The sequence below is a fragment of the Podarcis gaigeae genome, assembly GCF_964106915.1.
Source record: "Podarcis gaigeae genome assembly, chromosome: 2".
NCBI classification, from domain to species: domain Eukaryota; kingdom Metazoa; phylum Chordata; class Lepidosauria; order Squamata; family Lacertidae; genus Podarcis; species Podarcis gaigeae.
The window spans coordinates 23,670,056-23,686,520 of NC_139679.1; the positions used below are offsets into that span (position 1 = coordinate 23,670,056).

Genomic DNA, 16,465 nt, shown 5'->3' on the forward strand with positions numbered 1-16,465 from the left:
ATCTGGGTTATATCCAGTTTTAATCTCTACCCTACCCTCTGCTTCTAACCTGGCTAACACCATAAGCTCCTTTGCTCCTTTGTTTGGGCCAGAATCAACAGGTGCATAGCTTTGAACCATACAAGTGTCTCTGCTTGTGAGCTCATAGGAGGTATTGTGCCATCTTCAGATGTGGCAGCGATAAGACTTCCTGGTCTACTACTTTGAGAGCAACATGATGCCCATGAATGTGAATCCCTGACCTACAGTAACTTGGCCAGTGTAAGATGAAGCGAAATGTGTGGTTGGAAAATACTTTCGGGTTGTCGGCACCCTGATTAATTTTAGCTAGGTTGGGCTGCTTTGGAAATACGAGACTGGAGTTTTAGTTCATTTACATGAATCTAGCTTGGTTTTTCATCACAAATAAGTTCTAGAAATCTACTGTCTTATCTCACTTTCCATAACAGTTCTGTTCTAATGCAGATGTTATATCCATCCAACCATCCATGGTTCCTTAAAACTAATCTGGTGCTAGCAAACAAGGACTGCATAAAAAAGAAAGGTATAAGGAGCAATACAAATGGATTGTCAATCATGTTGAATTCAGAACTCTTCATGGTCCAGAAGTGCTTACAAGGCAAATGCTTGACAGACTTCTAGATTTGTAGTTTAGGCACCCAGGCCAGGATAGTTTCTGCTCTTGTACAAGAGCAGTACAGTACTGTACACTTGAGATCTACACTAGCTTCTACAGTTTGAGAACCTTTGTTAAGTTAGGCAGCACAGTGGATAAACACCACGGGCCACTTGTAAATTGCTGAGTGGGTCACCTGATTATTTTTCTGCCTCTTGTGGCTGCTGTGCTTTATTAGATGCTATATGATACTTGAGGTAAAGGGACCCCTGACCATTAAGTCCAGTTGTGTATGACTCGGGGGTTGCGGTGCTCATCTCACTTTACTCGCCAATGTTTGTCCGCAGACAGCTTCCAGGTCATGTGGCCAGCATGACTATAAGCCACTTCTGGCGAGCCAGAGCAGCGCATGGAAGCGCCGTTTACCTTTCCGCAGGAGCGGTACCCATTTATCTACTTGCACTTTGACATGCTTTTGAACTGCTAGGTTGGCAGGAGCAGGGACCGAGCAAAGGGAGCTCACCCCGTTGTAGGGATTTGAACTGCCAACCTGATTGGCAAGTCCTGGTCTCTGTTGTTTAACCCACAGCACCACCCGCATCCCTTACATTCTTAAGGTAAATGGACCCCTGACCATTAGGTCCAATCGTGGCCAACTCTGGGGTTGCGGTGCTCATCTCACTTTATTGGTCGAGGGAGTCAGTGTACAGCTTCCAGGTCATGTGGCCAGCATGACTAAGCCGCTTCTGGCAAACCAGAGCAGCGCAGGGAAACACTGTTTACCTTCCTGCCGAAGCGGTACCTATTTATCTACTTGCACTTTGGCGTTCTTTCGAACTGCTAGGTTAGCAGTTAGTTAGACTAAACGACTAAACAACAACAAAGCTTCCATTGCTCCTTCCCAGCTTCCGCCAACCTAGCAGTTCAAAAGCACACCAGTGCAAGTAGATAAATGGGCACTGCTGCGGAGGGAAGGTAAATGGTGTTTCAGTGTGTTCTGGCTTTTGTCACAGTATCCCATTGCAATAGAAGCGGTTTATCACGCTGGCCACATGGACCGGAAATCTGTCTGTGGACAATCACTGCTTCCCCGGCCTGAAAAGAGATGAGCCCTGCACCCCTTTGTCTCCTTTGACTGGATTTGATGTCCAGGGGTCCTTTGCCTTAATTCTTAATTGTATGTTTATGCACTGCATACTGCCTAAAAGTTTGCAGACATCTCTACCAACCAGTTCAGTAACCCCTTATTTTAGTATACAAGCCACAGAACAAGTCGATTCCTTGTATGACCTAGACTAGAAAGTGCTGAGAGTTGGGAAAGGGCAATGGTTGTGTAGAAACCCGTGCTCAGAGGGCTGGGCTGGTGCATGCAAGAGTTAGGTTTTTACCATAACTAAATTGTGCCAATTGAAAATTTCCCCAAAACGATTTATCTCTTGGTTACACGATTTGGTCTCTTGGAAATCGGAACAGGTGAAAAAACGCTTTATAGGTTAAAAGCTGGCCTGTATGAAAGGCCGGGTTCCGGGAGACCGCCTGACTATAAGCAGCGGGCCCAATAACAGGGGGCCATGTAATAGTTGTGGGGCAGTGGCGAGAAATCCTATCGGAAAAGGCTTCACGGTTGTAAACACGGTTATAGCAGCGTGAATGCATCGCACGCCACGTTTCCTTACAAAGCCCAGCAGCGTAAAACGTGTGTGTGTTGTTGGGGGGTGGAGTATAAAGCGCCCCGTCCCCTCCGATACATGCAGGGAGGCGGGAGAGAATGAGAAAAGGGAGTCCCGTTGCCACGGCAACCGCCGCTGCCCGCATCCCTCCCTAGCAGCCCCGCGCGGAGGAAGAACCATAGAGTACTTCCGGTGGCGGCGGCAGGAGGGGCGTCACGGCGGAAGGGGCTGCGCTTTGTTTGGACCAGAGGAGGTCGGTGTGAGGGTGAGTGGCTGGGAGATTGGAGTGGGGTGGGGGTGACATGCCTGGCGTGGCCTTCGCTCCGGCTCGGGGTTCGAGAGTTCCCCAAGGGACGAATGCCGCCGAGCCTCAAGAGACCCTGAGGCCCCTTCTCCTGCCTTGGCTTCTCGCCGCGGGGTCTCCTTCCTCTTTCAGCCGAGCGGACCCTCGCCGAGAGTGAACGGAGGCCCTGCCTCGGCCCTTTCCGACTCTCGGGAAGTTTTTACTCCGGCTTAGGGTTGCTCTTTCGGGGGGGGGGGGGTCAGGCCGGGCGATGCTGCGAAGTTTCAGGTGAGCTGTGGATTTCAGGTGTGCCCAGGATTTCCAGGGGGGAGAACTTCGTCACGTTGTTGTCACTGCTCTTGAGCCGAAAATATCCTCAATCCACACCGAGGGCAAAGAGATCGGCTCTTAGTTTTCTACTTTAAAAAAAAAAAAAAGCAAAACTACAAAACCACACACACACAAACATGATCAACGTTGCCTGTCATCAAAAGTACCGCAGGATGGTACCCAGTTCACAGAAAACAGCCAAACTGCTCCATCGCCAAATAAAAAGAAGCAGCAACTTTTGAAGAAAGATATGGGGTGGGGGCATCATATCTGACTGGTCCAATACGTTCCTAATAAAGTTTGAGTCTCCATCTTTGTAACACTGCTAAAAGCAGATCATGGTTGTGTCTTAAGAACACATACTGCGTGGAAACAGCACATAATGATCAGACGTACAGTAAGGATGTGTACGGTTCATTTCAAAGACACAAGTGGAATCCCTAGGGTTTCTGAGGAGCTTTTGGGGGGATGCCTCACCAATAAGTTGTGGAGGGGTAGCTATATATAGTCTATTGTAACAAAACAACGAAGTGTCTTGTAGTGCCTTAAAAACTAACAGATTTGTTACAGAATGATAGTAATGGGTGACTAAGCCTTCCTCAAAGGCTGTTTTTCCTCTGCATTGTGCAGCCTTAGGGGGGAGCATTTGGCATGCTCTTAAATGCATTTTTCTTTTATGGTATAATTTACAGCAGACCTGGCCAGGACGCCATATTAACTAAGTGCATTCTACAGTTCTTTTCAGAATTATTGGCAGAAGTGGGTCTATGGTAGATGCATAGGTGCTCTTTATAAATTAATGTGAAAAGGTAAAAGTCCATAGAATAGACAGTTAAAATCTATGTTAAAATCCAGACACTACGATAAGATAGAAAATACTTTTGATCTATCAGAACAAATGCATGTAAATGAAGATTTTAATGCATGGCTTTTTATCTTCCTTCTATAGCTCTTGTGGGACAAATCAAGTCTGAATCCTTGCCGTAACCTACCCTGGCATGACTTTGAAAATTTTGTGTCATGAAGGTAAAGTTAAGCTTCCTAACAACTAATGGTTTATCTATATTATGATCTGCTGAGGGTCAGAAGTTAAATATTCTTGGTGTTTGGAGCTTTAGCTGGCGATCATTTAGAAATGGCATGGTTGTAAATTAATGTAAAGAGTAATATTGTATAGGTCTACCCAGAAGAAAATCTCACTGAATTCAATGGGACTCACTCACTCCCAGGTAAGTGTGCATAGAACTGCAAATGTAGACTTTAAAAAGACCCCATGGGAGTTTCATTAAGCTCTTACTTTGGAATTTTAAAGCAAAATCAGAAGTATGAGAAAGAAAAAGGATGCTATTCTTGTGTGGGATTTTGTTCACCCTTTTCCTGTTTTAAATTTTACCACCTCTGCAGACTCCATACACACACAACCACACCCTGCTTGCTTTCAAATTGGCTGCCTTCCCATTTCCACAAATCTTTTGAGTCCAACTTTTTAACCATGCTTTTTCTGTGACAGAAGATGGGTAGGATCTTCTTTTATCTGATGTAGGATTTCACATTTGTGAACTGTTTGAAAGTTCAAGCTGCTAGTCTTCATGGTGATCTGAGTCTTCAAAGAATTATTTCTAAGCATTGCTAGGAATGTTGGGTATACATGTAGCAAGTTGAAATCCTTGTTGATTTCAAGATTCAAAGAATTGCAGTCATTCATTTTCTTTGTTTTAGCTTCACTCCTTCCTTGTAAAACAGCAGCCTGCCATAAACCAAGCTACGCACACAAATAGTTCTCAGCCATTTGGTAAACCTTGGTCTGGGCTGTGCCACAGCAGACTGTAGATCTGATTGGGGGAAAATCCCTCAGTATAAATATCTGTTCTGATCTATGAGTGTGTAGAACTCAATCTGGCACATTAATTCAGTGGGTCTGCTTTGATTATGCTTTAATTGGATATCACCCAGTGGTTACCAGGGACAGAGTGTAGCTCCTATTCATATGGCATCATTGAGTGTATCCCTTTATTTACCGTATAAGTGAATGGCTGACGTTCATTACTATGGTTAAAAATAAAGCTTTGTGAAGAAGTTAGGCTGTAGCTCAGTGTTTTGCATATTGAAATAATAAGTAGTAGTGCATAACTACAAAACTACACAGAAGAAAAAAATATCACTAGATTTTACCCTGTTTTTATTAATTACCTTAATGACACCTTCTGTTTTCATACTTGCTAAACCCTTATTTTACTTCTCAGAGTGTGAACCCTTCGGGGGTAAGACTGTTAAGATTTAGAAAAACTATTATGAGCTGCTTTGAGTCTATGGAATAGAGTAGGTGCTCTGTCCCAGCTTCTGCCAACTTAGCAGTTCAAAAGCATGCCAGTGCAAGCAGATAAATAGGTACCGCCGCAGCGGGAAGGTAAACAGCATTTCCATGCGCTCTAGTTTCCATCAAAGTGTTCCGTTGCGCCAGAAGCGGTTTAGTCATGCTGGCCACACGACCTGGAAAGCTGTCTGTGGGCAAATGCCGACTCCCTCAGCCTGAAAGCAAGATGAGTGCTGCAACCCCATAGTCGCCTTTGACTGGACTTAACCATCCAGGGGTCCTTTACCTTTTTTACCTTATTTTCAAATGTTAAAGGGGTATGCAATCCATCTGAGATTATGTTGCATTTACATCCTAAACTACCTTGAAATTTAATTGGATCCTATGCAGGCTGCTGCAGACTTAATTAAATCTTTGCTTGATCATCCAACAAAGTAAAAAGCAGCATCTTTTTCATTTGTTGGATCATATTGCCTTTGTGGTCTTGGGTAAGCGTTTAGAACTCTCATTCAGTTTTGTTCCCCTTCTCTGCAGCAAAAACGTAATGCCCTTATATAGGCCAGTAATATAGTTCCACCCTGAGTTGAGTGCAGTGTTCTGATCATCTGTTCTCAAAAGATAGAACTAGGGGAAAGTATGAGTAGGAACTAAAAAAGTATTGAAGCCATTCAGTCCAAGCAAATAAGTCGTTTCTTTCTGATAGTTGAGAGGATATACATGTACATATAGACTATAAAATACTTGGACCTGATACAAAGTGTTGTTTGATGTATCGTGTATTCTCTTCCCAGTCAGAAGTAATAAATTATTATTATTATTATTATTATCATCATCATCATCATCTAACTGGACAGGTTTCCCTCTTGCGTTTCTTACTTGTTCTCTTGTACTTGCACAGTAACCTGATTTTGGGCCCCCAGCCTGCACAAGGCCACGAAAAAATGCCTGACCGTGACAACACTTATAATGGCAGTGGGAGCGGCAGCGATGAGGCAAGTGCCAACTCCGATGACATCTGCCGGGATTTCCTACGCAATGTCTGCAAGCGGGGCAAGCGCTGCCGTTTCCGCCACCCCGACATGAACGAGGTGACCAACCTGGGAGTGAGCAAGAACGAGTTCATCTTCTGCCACGACTTCCAGAACAAGGAGTGCGTCCGCATCAACTGCCGCTTCATCCACGGCACCAAGGAAGACGAAGACTGCTACAAAAAGACGGGGGAGCTACCCCCACGCCTTCGCCAGAAAGTGGCAGCTGGGCTTGGCCTTTCCCCAGCCGACCTCCCCAACAGCAAGGAGGAAGTCCCCATTTGCAGGGATTTTCTCAAGGGGGATTGCCAGCGCGGGGCCAAATGTAAATTCCAGCACCTTCAGCGGGATTATGAATACGACGGCCGGGGGTTGGCCACCCGGGAACAGGGCATCACCACTCCCGTGCGCCGATACGACCCCTATGACCCCATGTACGACTCTGACCGGTGCTTCGATGACCACGACCCTGTGCTGAAGCGGCGGCGGGTAGACGGGCTCCACTTTGAGACTTACGAGTACAACTTCACCAGTCCTCGCACGGTGGAATACCGGCTCCTGGAAGAGGAGAACATCATGCTCCGCAAACGTGTGGAGGACCTCAAGAAGCAGGTCAACAACCTCCTAGCCACCAACGAGGTCCTGCTGGAACAGAACGCCCAGTTCCGCAACCAGGCCAAGGTGATAACGCTCAGCACTACAGCCCCGGCTACTGAGCAGACTCTGGCACCCACTGTGGGCACCGTCACCAACTACAACCACAGCATTGCCCAGACTCACACCACCCTGAGCAGCCAAGCTCTGCAGCCACGGCCTGTGTCCCAGCAGGATTTGGTGGCTCCAGCTGGAGCTCAGGCAGCTCCCCCTAGCAACGCAGCGCCTCCCATGAACCCAGAAATCACCCCGCTGTCAGCAGCGCTGGCTCAGACCATAGCCCAGGGGATGGCTCCACCAGTCTCCATGGCTCCTGTGGCTGTATCCGTAGCGCCTGTGGCCGTGTCCATGGCTCAGCCACTGGGGGGCATCACCATGAGCCATGCCACCACCCCCATGGTGACATACCCCATAGCCTCCCAGAGCATGAGGATAACAGCCATGCCCCACTAACCCACTTCCAAGGGAAGTGTCTCTGCTCAGTCTGTGCTTTCCCTAGGTCACTACCGGGATCTTTTCCCCCCCTCTCGTTGGAGGTGGTTAACGTGCGGAAGAGAGAATGAAACTGATTTCAGGTGCGGATCTGAAAAGCCACCGGAAACCTCATCTCGACACAGAGGGGAGGACCGTAGCGTGGGTTCACAATTGTCCTCACACAGGAATACGTGGCGCTTGCCCCCCCCCCCTCGGAAGACAGCAGGGCTCAGGGATACTAACGAAGCAGTTTGGAGAGTATTGTAATCTCATAGCCTTTGTGTGTATGTTGTATCTATTTTGCAGCTTGTCCATCCTCATGTAGCCACCCACCAGTCCCTTGTGAGTTTTGTAGCTGAGCACATTTCCCCACCTTGGAAGCGCTGCTTTTGCATAGTCACACAGAATTCATTCTGTGGTGGTTGGTGCAGAGAGGGGAAAACAGCTAAGCTCCCAGGGGCTTCCCGATGAATTGAAGAGTGGCTTTGCTTTGCTCAAAGAAAGGGGCAAAGACTCTAAAACTGTACTAGCTCCACAAAGAGCAGAGACTGTTGTCAGCCTGCATCATGTATCTTTGTACACTGTTTCTTGTTGTAGGAAGCCAGAAATCCAGGCTTCTAGGTATGGCTTTATCTGAGCTCTGTTGCTGCGATAAACAGTAAGCTGGAAATGGTTCCAGAGCACAAAATTAAATATTGCCTTTTCTTCTGAATTGATTAGGAATGGACAGTTGACATTGTAGCCCTGGAAAGAGCAGGTTCAACATACGTGACTTACTAAAGTTTGAGTTTGCAGGCTAGCGGTGATTGCGGGCATATATAAAGATGGCATCTTTTATATGAATTGATGGGTTTCTCAAAGCACCCAGGATGCAATGGCAGAATATCTTGTAGCTACCCATAGACTTGAAGCAGCCTAACTTCCCATTGGCACTTACGGGGGTACTTGATGCCTTGCAAGCCCAGAATAGCTCCCACTGTTTTGTTCATTCTTCTGAGATGTTTCACTGCTTTCTGCTCACATTTCATGCCTGAATTGCTCCCATGTGCAAGGACTTGGTTGTTGTAGGGACTTACCTGCTCTGCATCACTTCATGTTTTGCTATATGGCATACTTAAACTTCCCTCATTCAGTGTTTCTGTTTCCTTTTTGGAATTTTGTTGTTAATGATAGCAACCCTCAGCTCCTCCTTGGCTCCATATTAGCTTTCGTGTTTTTCATGTTCCATTTGGATCGGGTTTTATTTGAATGTTTTTGACAAAAATGAGGAAAATGCTTCATGAACCTGCTGTTTCTACAGTTAACTGTGTAAATGTTTTCAGCTATTAAAACAAATGTACAGTCCTCACAAATATCCAGTGCTGATGTGATTCGTGTGTGTGTGTGTACACACATATACAGTATTCTCTCCTTCCTCCTTCAAATATTTATGGGTTTGCAGTTTAGAATCTGTATAGATCTCTGGAACAGAACACAGCAGCTTTCCAAAACACTGGCAGCATTCCAAGAAATGGTGGGATGAAGGGGGTGAGAGGCAGGAGGAAAACACTCTAGGTGACTTTTTATTGTAGGCAAAATCTGCTGAGCCTGCAAGCTTATTTCTGCTTTGCCAACAACTGGGCTGCTGTGAGATAAACTACAAGTAGGTGTGATGATCCATTAACTAGCTTGCTATCATTAGAAGGTCTGCTGATTAGCAATGGATATAGGGAGATTTGGGAAGAATATTCTCCAATAGGTTAACTTGGGCGTTGAAGGTATGCCTTTTCATGATAAGGGTTCCTCTAAACTTTAGTCTTCTCAAAGCCTGATAGCAGGAGATCTTTCTTTGCTGTCACCTGGGGGTCACAGGAGAGAAATCTTAAACCTCTTTGTGGCACTTCCGAGCTACACAGATTGTAAATAAAAAAAGGATGAATTGATGATGGTGGCTGAAGCAACATGCCGGGTAGTTTTAGGTATCTGCCAGCCCTTGTTATAGGAATTGACTATATTAATCGTATGCTACATATCTGTGCAATCTGACTTAAATGGCTTTTCCGTGAGTATGAGCCCTCGAGCATTTTACCTTTCTAGGGACAAAAGTGGCTCGTCTTTTTGACAAGCAGCAAGGACCTTCTAGGGCAAAGATGGGAGGCAGTTGCAAAAATTGTACAGCACCTCCTTGCTATAACTCAAGTATACCCATCAAATATGATATAAACTATATATTTCACATGAAAGTGCATACAAAGTGCATCTTCTAGACAAAAGACTTTGTTATCAACTTCAGGCCTCATTCCATTAGAGAACCCACATTTTCTGCAGTGAAGCGAATAGTGGAACCACTGGCCTCTTGGAGGTGACTGCCCAGCTGATGGGGAATGTCATGCTTAGGGGCAAATGGCTCTTAGACTGTTGTAACCTTTTCCTAGGCTTCACCCTTCACTGGTCCTACTTTGGACTCCAGGTGTTTTTGCCTGACAGGACTGTATATTTCAATTATAAATAATGTCTCTTGCTTCTCTAGATGGAGAGGCCTGTATTGTACAATGGCAAAAGTTACGTTGATTTCTCCGCCCCACTCTGTCATATAGCCCTTGAAAGGTTGCCTGGTACAGTGGTACCTTGGGTTACATACGCTTCAGGTTACAGACTCCGCTAACCCAGAAATAGTACCTCGGGTTAAGAACTTTGCTTCAGGATGAGAACAGAAATCGTGCTCCGGCGGTGTGGCAGCAGTGGGAGGCCCCATTAGCTAAAGTGGTGCTTCAGGTTAAGAACAGTTTCAGGTTAAGAATGGACCTCCAGAACAAATTAAGTACTTAACCCGAGGTACCACTGTACACAATCAGGACGCGGGTGGCGCTGTGGGTAAAACCACAGTGCCTAGGACTTGCCGGTCGTATGGTCGGCGGTTCGAATCCCCGCGGCGGGGTGAGCTCCCGTCTTTCGGTCTCAGCTCCTGCCCAGCTAGCAGTTTGAAAGCACCCTTAAGTGCAAGTAGATAAGGTACCGCTTTATAGCAGGAAGGTAAACAGCGTTCCGTGTGCTGCGCTGGTGCAGGCTCGCCAGAGCAGCTTTGTCACGCTGGCCACGTGACCCGGAAGTGTCTGCGGACGGCGCCGGCTCCCGGCCTCTAGAGTGAGATGAGCGCACAACCCTAGAGTCTGACAAGACTGGCCCATACGGGCAGGGGTACCTTTACCTTTACCTTACCACTGTACACAATACGCCCCTCAAGCTAGTTCCCACCTGTGTTCCACTCCTTATGTAGAGCAGAACCATTTGCATCAGAGAACGTGTGACTTTATTAATAAAAGCATTGAAGGTTTATGGCTTAATGAAAATGGACAGCCTGAAAGTGAAGAGAGAAGTCCATGGGTGATCAGAGAGAAATGAAGATGAGGTGAGCAAAGGTTAACTAGCAGAAAAAGGCCGAATAAAATTAGTCAAATATGGATTGAATTTATACATCAAGCAGGGAGTGAGGCTACCCTTATATCAAAAGTTCACTAGGCATGGGAACAAAACTGTCTTTATTGGGGTCTGCTGGTTTTAGTTGTTTTCTCCCAACTTTACTCCGGTGATTAGAGGGGAATGGCAAAAAGATGTTACCTGCAGCGAAGGAAGGTTATGGGGTTTGTTCCCTACCCCCAACATCATTTTACAATCAATATATGCACACCAAGTCTAGCCCTATAAATATGAAATACTGTTAACCATGACAAAACTGACTGCTGCAAGCATATGGAGCAGAATGGTAAAAGGCCGAAGCAGAACTACATTTCTAGGAAGACGAGAGACACGTCTTTTTTTAAAAGAAAGCTCAGTTTGGGGCATCTGTACCTGCCTCTTAGTAGTCCTGAAGTAAAAAGAATGACTGGAAAGATGCGTGGAAAAAGGTAAGGAAGCTAAATCCAGGAAGCCTGGGCAGGTGCCTGATAGAAAAATGTAGAGTTGGCAATTGATCAAGAAATGTGGGTCTGTGGGTGTAGGTTGCAGCTGGGCAGGTGGAGAAGAATGGCAAAGGAGCCAGCAGGTTGAGGAGGGACTATTTGGAGGAGATGGTTGTAGGAAACGCACAAGACAGCAAAGGGTATGCTGCTGATGGGGGAAGGACAACAGAGAGGCTGGGCCTGTCAGGGTGGTTGAAGGAAGAAAGGAACAGTAGGCAAATACGGTATATCATGCACCTAAAAGCAGAGGCCTGAGGAAACAAGGCTGCAAAGTCTCGAAGTTAGGGAAGGAGAAACTAAAGTTATAACAGGCTTGGGCAAAGTCTCGCATAGGAACCAAGGTCACAAGGAGCCCTGAGGTGATGACCAGAAGAAGGAAATGGGGGAAGCTGAAGGACACTGAACCAGGAGCTCATTGGCTGGCCAGACCTGAGGTACATCTGTATCTTTAAGCATTGCCTGAAAATGAAATTCTGCCAGGTGTAGCATGTAGAACTTAAATGTGGGAGGAAGCAGCTGACATTTCCCCTTCTAGTCAAGCATTAGGAACATCGAGTCCTCCTCAAGGTCTTAAGTCGGACATGAAAGGTATGGATGTGAGGAGATTAATTTTACAGGTTGATTTACACTATGCAGGCAAATCCTGTGTGGGTTTTTTTCAGGCAGAACAGCAACCCCCCCCCCCCCCCGGGCATATGGCCAGGGTTGGTGGATAAAGGCTTGTCCATTCTGGTATTTTGTTTTCTGGTATTTTTCCTAGACTTCCTCTTGTGTCTAATAGCAGGCCGACACACCAGGAAATGTACCAGGTGAATCTTCCCTGTCACCTTTACATGCGTCTATGTCCACAGGTGGGGTCTGGTTAAAAGTCACAATTCCTTAAAGATGTGAGGCAGTGGCAACAGCCAGCAAAGCAAATCATGGCTGGGAAAGGGTTTAGAGCAGGCATCCCCAACCTTTGGCCCTCCAAATGTTTTGGCCTACAATTCCCATCATCCCTGACCACTGGTCCTGTTAGCTAGGGATCATGGGAGTTGTAGGCCAAACCACCTGGAGGGCTGCAGGTTTGGGGCGGGCTGGCTTAGAGCTTAAAAAAAGGAAGGCCAATGAACAACTAGAGCTGGGGCAAAACCTCACATAACAGCCTACAGGCAGGAGGGGCTGTGTGAGCTATTAATATATCAGTGGACAGGAAGGGAAGATGGGTGATCCGGTGGGTCCAAGATCCAGGTTTTCTACAAGCCAGGAAATTCTGCCAGAAGTGGCTTCACCTGCCACTATAGCCCTGCACTAAAAAAGGAGCTGAAATGATGAGGATGTAAAATTGAGACGACGAGCAGCTGTTAATGGCTCTGGGCTTCTAGCACAGCAATGGCAGATTTGTCTTTGGAGAGACACAGCTGAAGATGGCGAGTGTGGGTGGGTTAGGCAATGCAACAGACCAGGCCACATCACTTTTCTTCAGAGGCATATAGCCCACAGATGGACTGAAGTTAGTAGTCTGTATGTTAATAAGATAAAGAGGTGGGATTTTTTTGGTGGTAGCAGTATAGTTTATGGCTCGTGTCAGCTGAATGGAGGCAGCATCTCAGCTTTCTACAATCGAGTTCAAACCCCATTGAAGCAGTTTAGAAAGAAGCTCCCTTTGGTCTGAGGCACCTTGTAGGCCATCGAATTTGGCTCCAGGTTTATCAGAGGCCGCTTCGTCATCGTCCCCATTCATGGTTGAGAAACCAAAAAGAGGTACAACTTAATTCTTTTCCTTTTGTCAGAAGCTGATGAAACATTCAGGCATTATTAGTCTCTCCTGAGTTGCTAAAGTGTGCCACATCACAGGCAAATAGGTCCGGGGGCTTTTGTAATAGGTATCTTTTTAAAGTTTGGGGTTTTTTTTGTTTTGTTTTTTTTAAAGAAATATAATTATTTTGAGGCAGGTTTGGATGCATTTTGCAAGCAATGCTCCCCCTTGTCATGAACCGTGCCAAATTTCAGAAGGATTTGCTTTCCCGAAACTTCAGCTGTTAAAAGTTTTGGGATGGGTAAACAAATTATTGTTTAAAGTCCCCATGTGTTTTGTCGACAAATGGGTGGAAAACTACAAACATGAGAAAAGTGCTCATGGGTAAGGAAGCTGCCAAACTGCAGACAAATACATCTAGGAGTTTTTGTGATGGACACTTTCAAAGTCGATTGTAAACACCCTACATCTCTGGTGTTTGCTTTCCCCAGTTCCCACATCACCCTATGCTGGCACTACTGTATGGTAAGTTCAGAGACATTTCTCTTGCATTTAGTAGACCCTTCTCTGCAGCATTGTTTTTGATGTTTGGATCACTGAGGTACTACACAGTACTTCAGGAATTAGGGTTACCTAACCTACCAACTTTTGTCTTCAAATCTTGTATCTTCTTATGTTAGGAAGCAGAGCTGAAAAGCAAAATTAAAAATGTGTGAGAGATCAGAATTTTCTCGTTATTCTTATTATTTATTCACATTTATATACCACCTTTATCTTCCAAGAATCTCAACGTGGTGTACATGTTTCTCCTCCTCATTTCATCACCACAACAGCCCTGTGAGGTAGGTTAGGCTAAGAGATTGTGATTGGCTTGAGGTGACTCAGTGAGCTTCATGCCTGAGTGGGGATTATGAACTCTGCTCTCCCAGGTTTTAGTCCAATATTCATTATGCCACGCTGGTTGGGATAGATTTTAAAATTTAATAATAATAATAATTTTATTTATGCCCTGCCCATCTGGCTGGGTTTCCCCAACCATTCTGGGCAGCTTCCAGCAAAATATTAAAATATAATAATTCATCAAATATTGAAAGCTTCCCTAAACAGGGCTGCCTTCAGATATCTTCTAAAAGTCAAATAGTTGTTTATTTCTTTGACATCTGGTGGGATGGCATTCCACAGGGCGGGTGCCACTACCAAGAAGGCCCTCTGCCTGGTGCTACTATAGTGCCACTATAATTGCACTATAGTGTTAAAAAAAAAAAAGTGTAACAGTACCAACACTCAAATCAACTGTACAGATTTGATTATATATTATAGAAAATAGTAGCGATAGTAAATTTAGCTTGAAACACACTTTTCTGGCCGCTGCTCTTCTCTTAGCACTCTCGAAGGCTCATTCTGATGTGGGGAGGGTCATAGCAGAATGCCCACAACCAAGGTCTCCACATGTGTTTTGCTTGGTCTCTGCCACAATGTTGCGCCTCCACTAGAAAGCAAGGTTTGTGGTTCTGTATGGTTGGCTGCCAGAAGTAAAAAGATACCCCACTTTCTAATAAGCTAGCGTGTTGGTCTCTAGAGATGATTTAAGTATTTTGGGCTATACTTTGTGGCTTGCTTCTGATAAATAAATGGGCAAGTGTTCTATTGCTTACGTACTCGCTTTGTCTTGTGTAATGTGTCAGATATAAGCTTTTCCTGCCAGAAGTCTTGAAGCACTCTTAGCTGAGTTTGGTAGCAATGTGGGATTCAACCACATGCTATAACTCAAGGTTTGCACATTTAATATTCTCTCTCTCTCTCTCTCTCTCTCTCTCTCTCTCTCTCTCACACACACACACACACACACACACACACCTGGGAGCATTTTATTATATATATATATATTTAATATATGTTTTTTATAAATTTTCCATTTTTAACAATATTGTAACATCATATCACCTTTTACAAATGTTTAGCTCTGCCGAGCTTTTGACTTCCTTACATTCCGTCACCTGGTTTTTCTAGAAAACTTCTTAAATTCACACATTTATACCATCAAAATTCTACATTAAATTTGAATTATTTAAAACTTAAAGCACAAGTAAAAAATTTCTTCTATTAAACATTGTGAAGTTTATCTCAGTCCAGCTAGTGTCTTTATATGTTTACAGTGATTGTCTATATATTTAATGAATTTACTCCAGTATCTCTGGAACGTTTGGTCACTCTGGTTTCGGATTTTCCCCGTCAGCTTTGCCAATTCCGCATAGTCCATCATCTTCGTCTGCCAATCATCTATCGTCGGTAATTCTTGCTGTTTCCACTTTTGCGCTTATAAAGTTCTCACTGCTGTTGTAGCATACATAAACAGTTTCTGGTCAATTTTTAATATTTCCACTCCTGTCATTCCCACTCTGGTTTGCACATTTAAAGGTGAAAGAGCTCTTTTGCCCTAGCGTAACAAATCCACTTAAAAACAATGTGGGTTTTTTGCTGTTTAGAAAGTGATGGGAAAATGCATTGGAAAGTTTGGCTAAGTAAGCAAATTATTAACAGGGAAGCAGACACTCTGCAAGCAAATTGAAATGACTGTTCAATGCCCACAAACAAATTAAAAATCAGAGAAAGAGAGAGAGAAATACAACAAGCCATCTTTTCCCCAATTTCTTTTCAAAAACCTTAAGCTTTTAACTGTACGTGCTGAGTAGAGCAGAAGGCGGCAGCAAAGTACAGCATTTGCAACCCGTTGATTTCATTAACTGTTAGCAGGATGCTGCAAGATGAGAACAGAATGACTGGGAGGAAGGAAAAAACGACTTTTGTCCAAACTGTCTAAATAAAACTGTCATAAAGACAGCCATGTATAACATTCTGCATTTTGTTTCCATAGTGAAATCAGATATTGGTCTGCAGCTCTTTCCCCTTTAGCCAGACCCATAGGACTTACAGTGGTACCTCGGGTTACATACGCTTTAGGTTACATATGCTTCAGGTTACACACTCCGCTAACCCAGAAATAGTGCTTCAGGTTAAGAACTTTGCTTCAGGATGAGAACAGAAATCGTGCTCCGGTGGCATGGCAGCAGCAGGAGGCCCCATTAGCTAAAGTGGTGCTTCAGGCTAAGAACAGTTTCAGGTTAAGAACGGACCTCTGGAACGAATTAGTACTTAACCCGAGGTACCACTGTATCTGCAACAGGCATTTTGCTTTCATGTCACAACCTTCCTGGTTCTATACATGTTTAGTTAGAGGCAAGGCCTGCTGTCTTCTAGAGGAATTGGAGGGCTTGATAATAGCAAGCCACACTCTTTTTTTCTTGCATGGTTGAATTTACTCAGAAGCAGGGCTGGATTCAGGTTTGATGAGGCCCTAAGCTACTGAAGGTAATGGGGCCCTTTGTATGTCCAGCTGTCCTTCATCAACAACAAATTGCC

At 44.9% G+C, this 16,465-nt stretch overlaps 1 protein-coding gene and 1 long non-coding RNA gene across 4 annotated transcripts in view; one reads left to right on the forward strand and one right to left on the reverse strand.

Annotated features, from left to right (window-relative positions):
* The window catches only part of LOC310839343, a 292,189-nt gene that overhangs the window by 7,672 nt on the left and 268,052 nt on the right, over nucleotides 1-16,465 (reverse strand). The gene's annotated exons all lie outside the window — the stretch shown is intronic.
* Nucleotides 197-8,721, forward strand: ZC3H10 (zinc finger CCCH-type containing 10). Of its 3 annotated transcripts, none has more exons than XM_083727681.1 (3): nucleotides 197-259; nucleotides 3,849-3,925; nucleotides 6,112-8,721. In XM_083727681.1, exon 3 carries the CDS (start codon nucleotides 6,155-6,157, stop codon nucleotides 7,346-7,348), a length of 1,194 nt encoding a protein of 397 aa, XP_083583807.1. In that variant the 5' UTR covers nucleotides 197-259; nucleotides 3,849-3,925; nucleotides 6,112-6,154; the 3' UTR covers nucleotides 7,349-8,721. The 3 variants fall into 3 exon arrangements, with proteins under 3 accessions (XP_083583807.1, XP_083583808.1, XP_083583809.1); XM_083727682.1 differs by lacking the exon at nucleotides 197-259 and adding an exon at nucleotides 2,370-2,551; XM_083727683.1 differs by lacking the exon at nucleotides 197-259 and adding an exon at nucleotides 2,543-2,857.

Bases quoted from the DNA above. Each gene is read 5' to 3' on its own strand.
- ZC3H10 (XM_083727681.1), top strand. From the start codon at position 6,155: ATGCCTGACCGTGACAACACTTATAATGGCAGTGGGAGCGGCAGCGAT.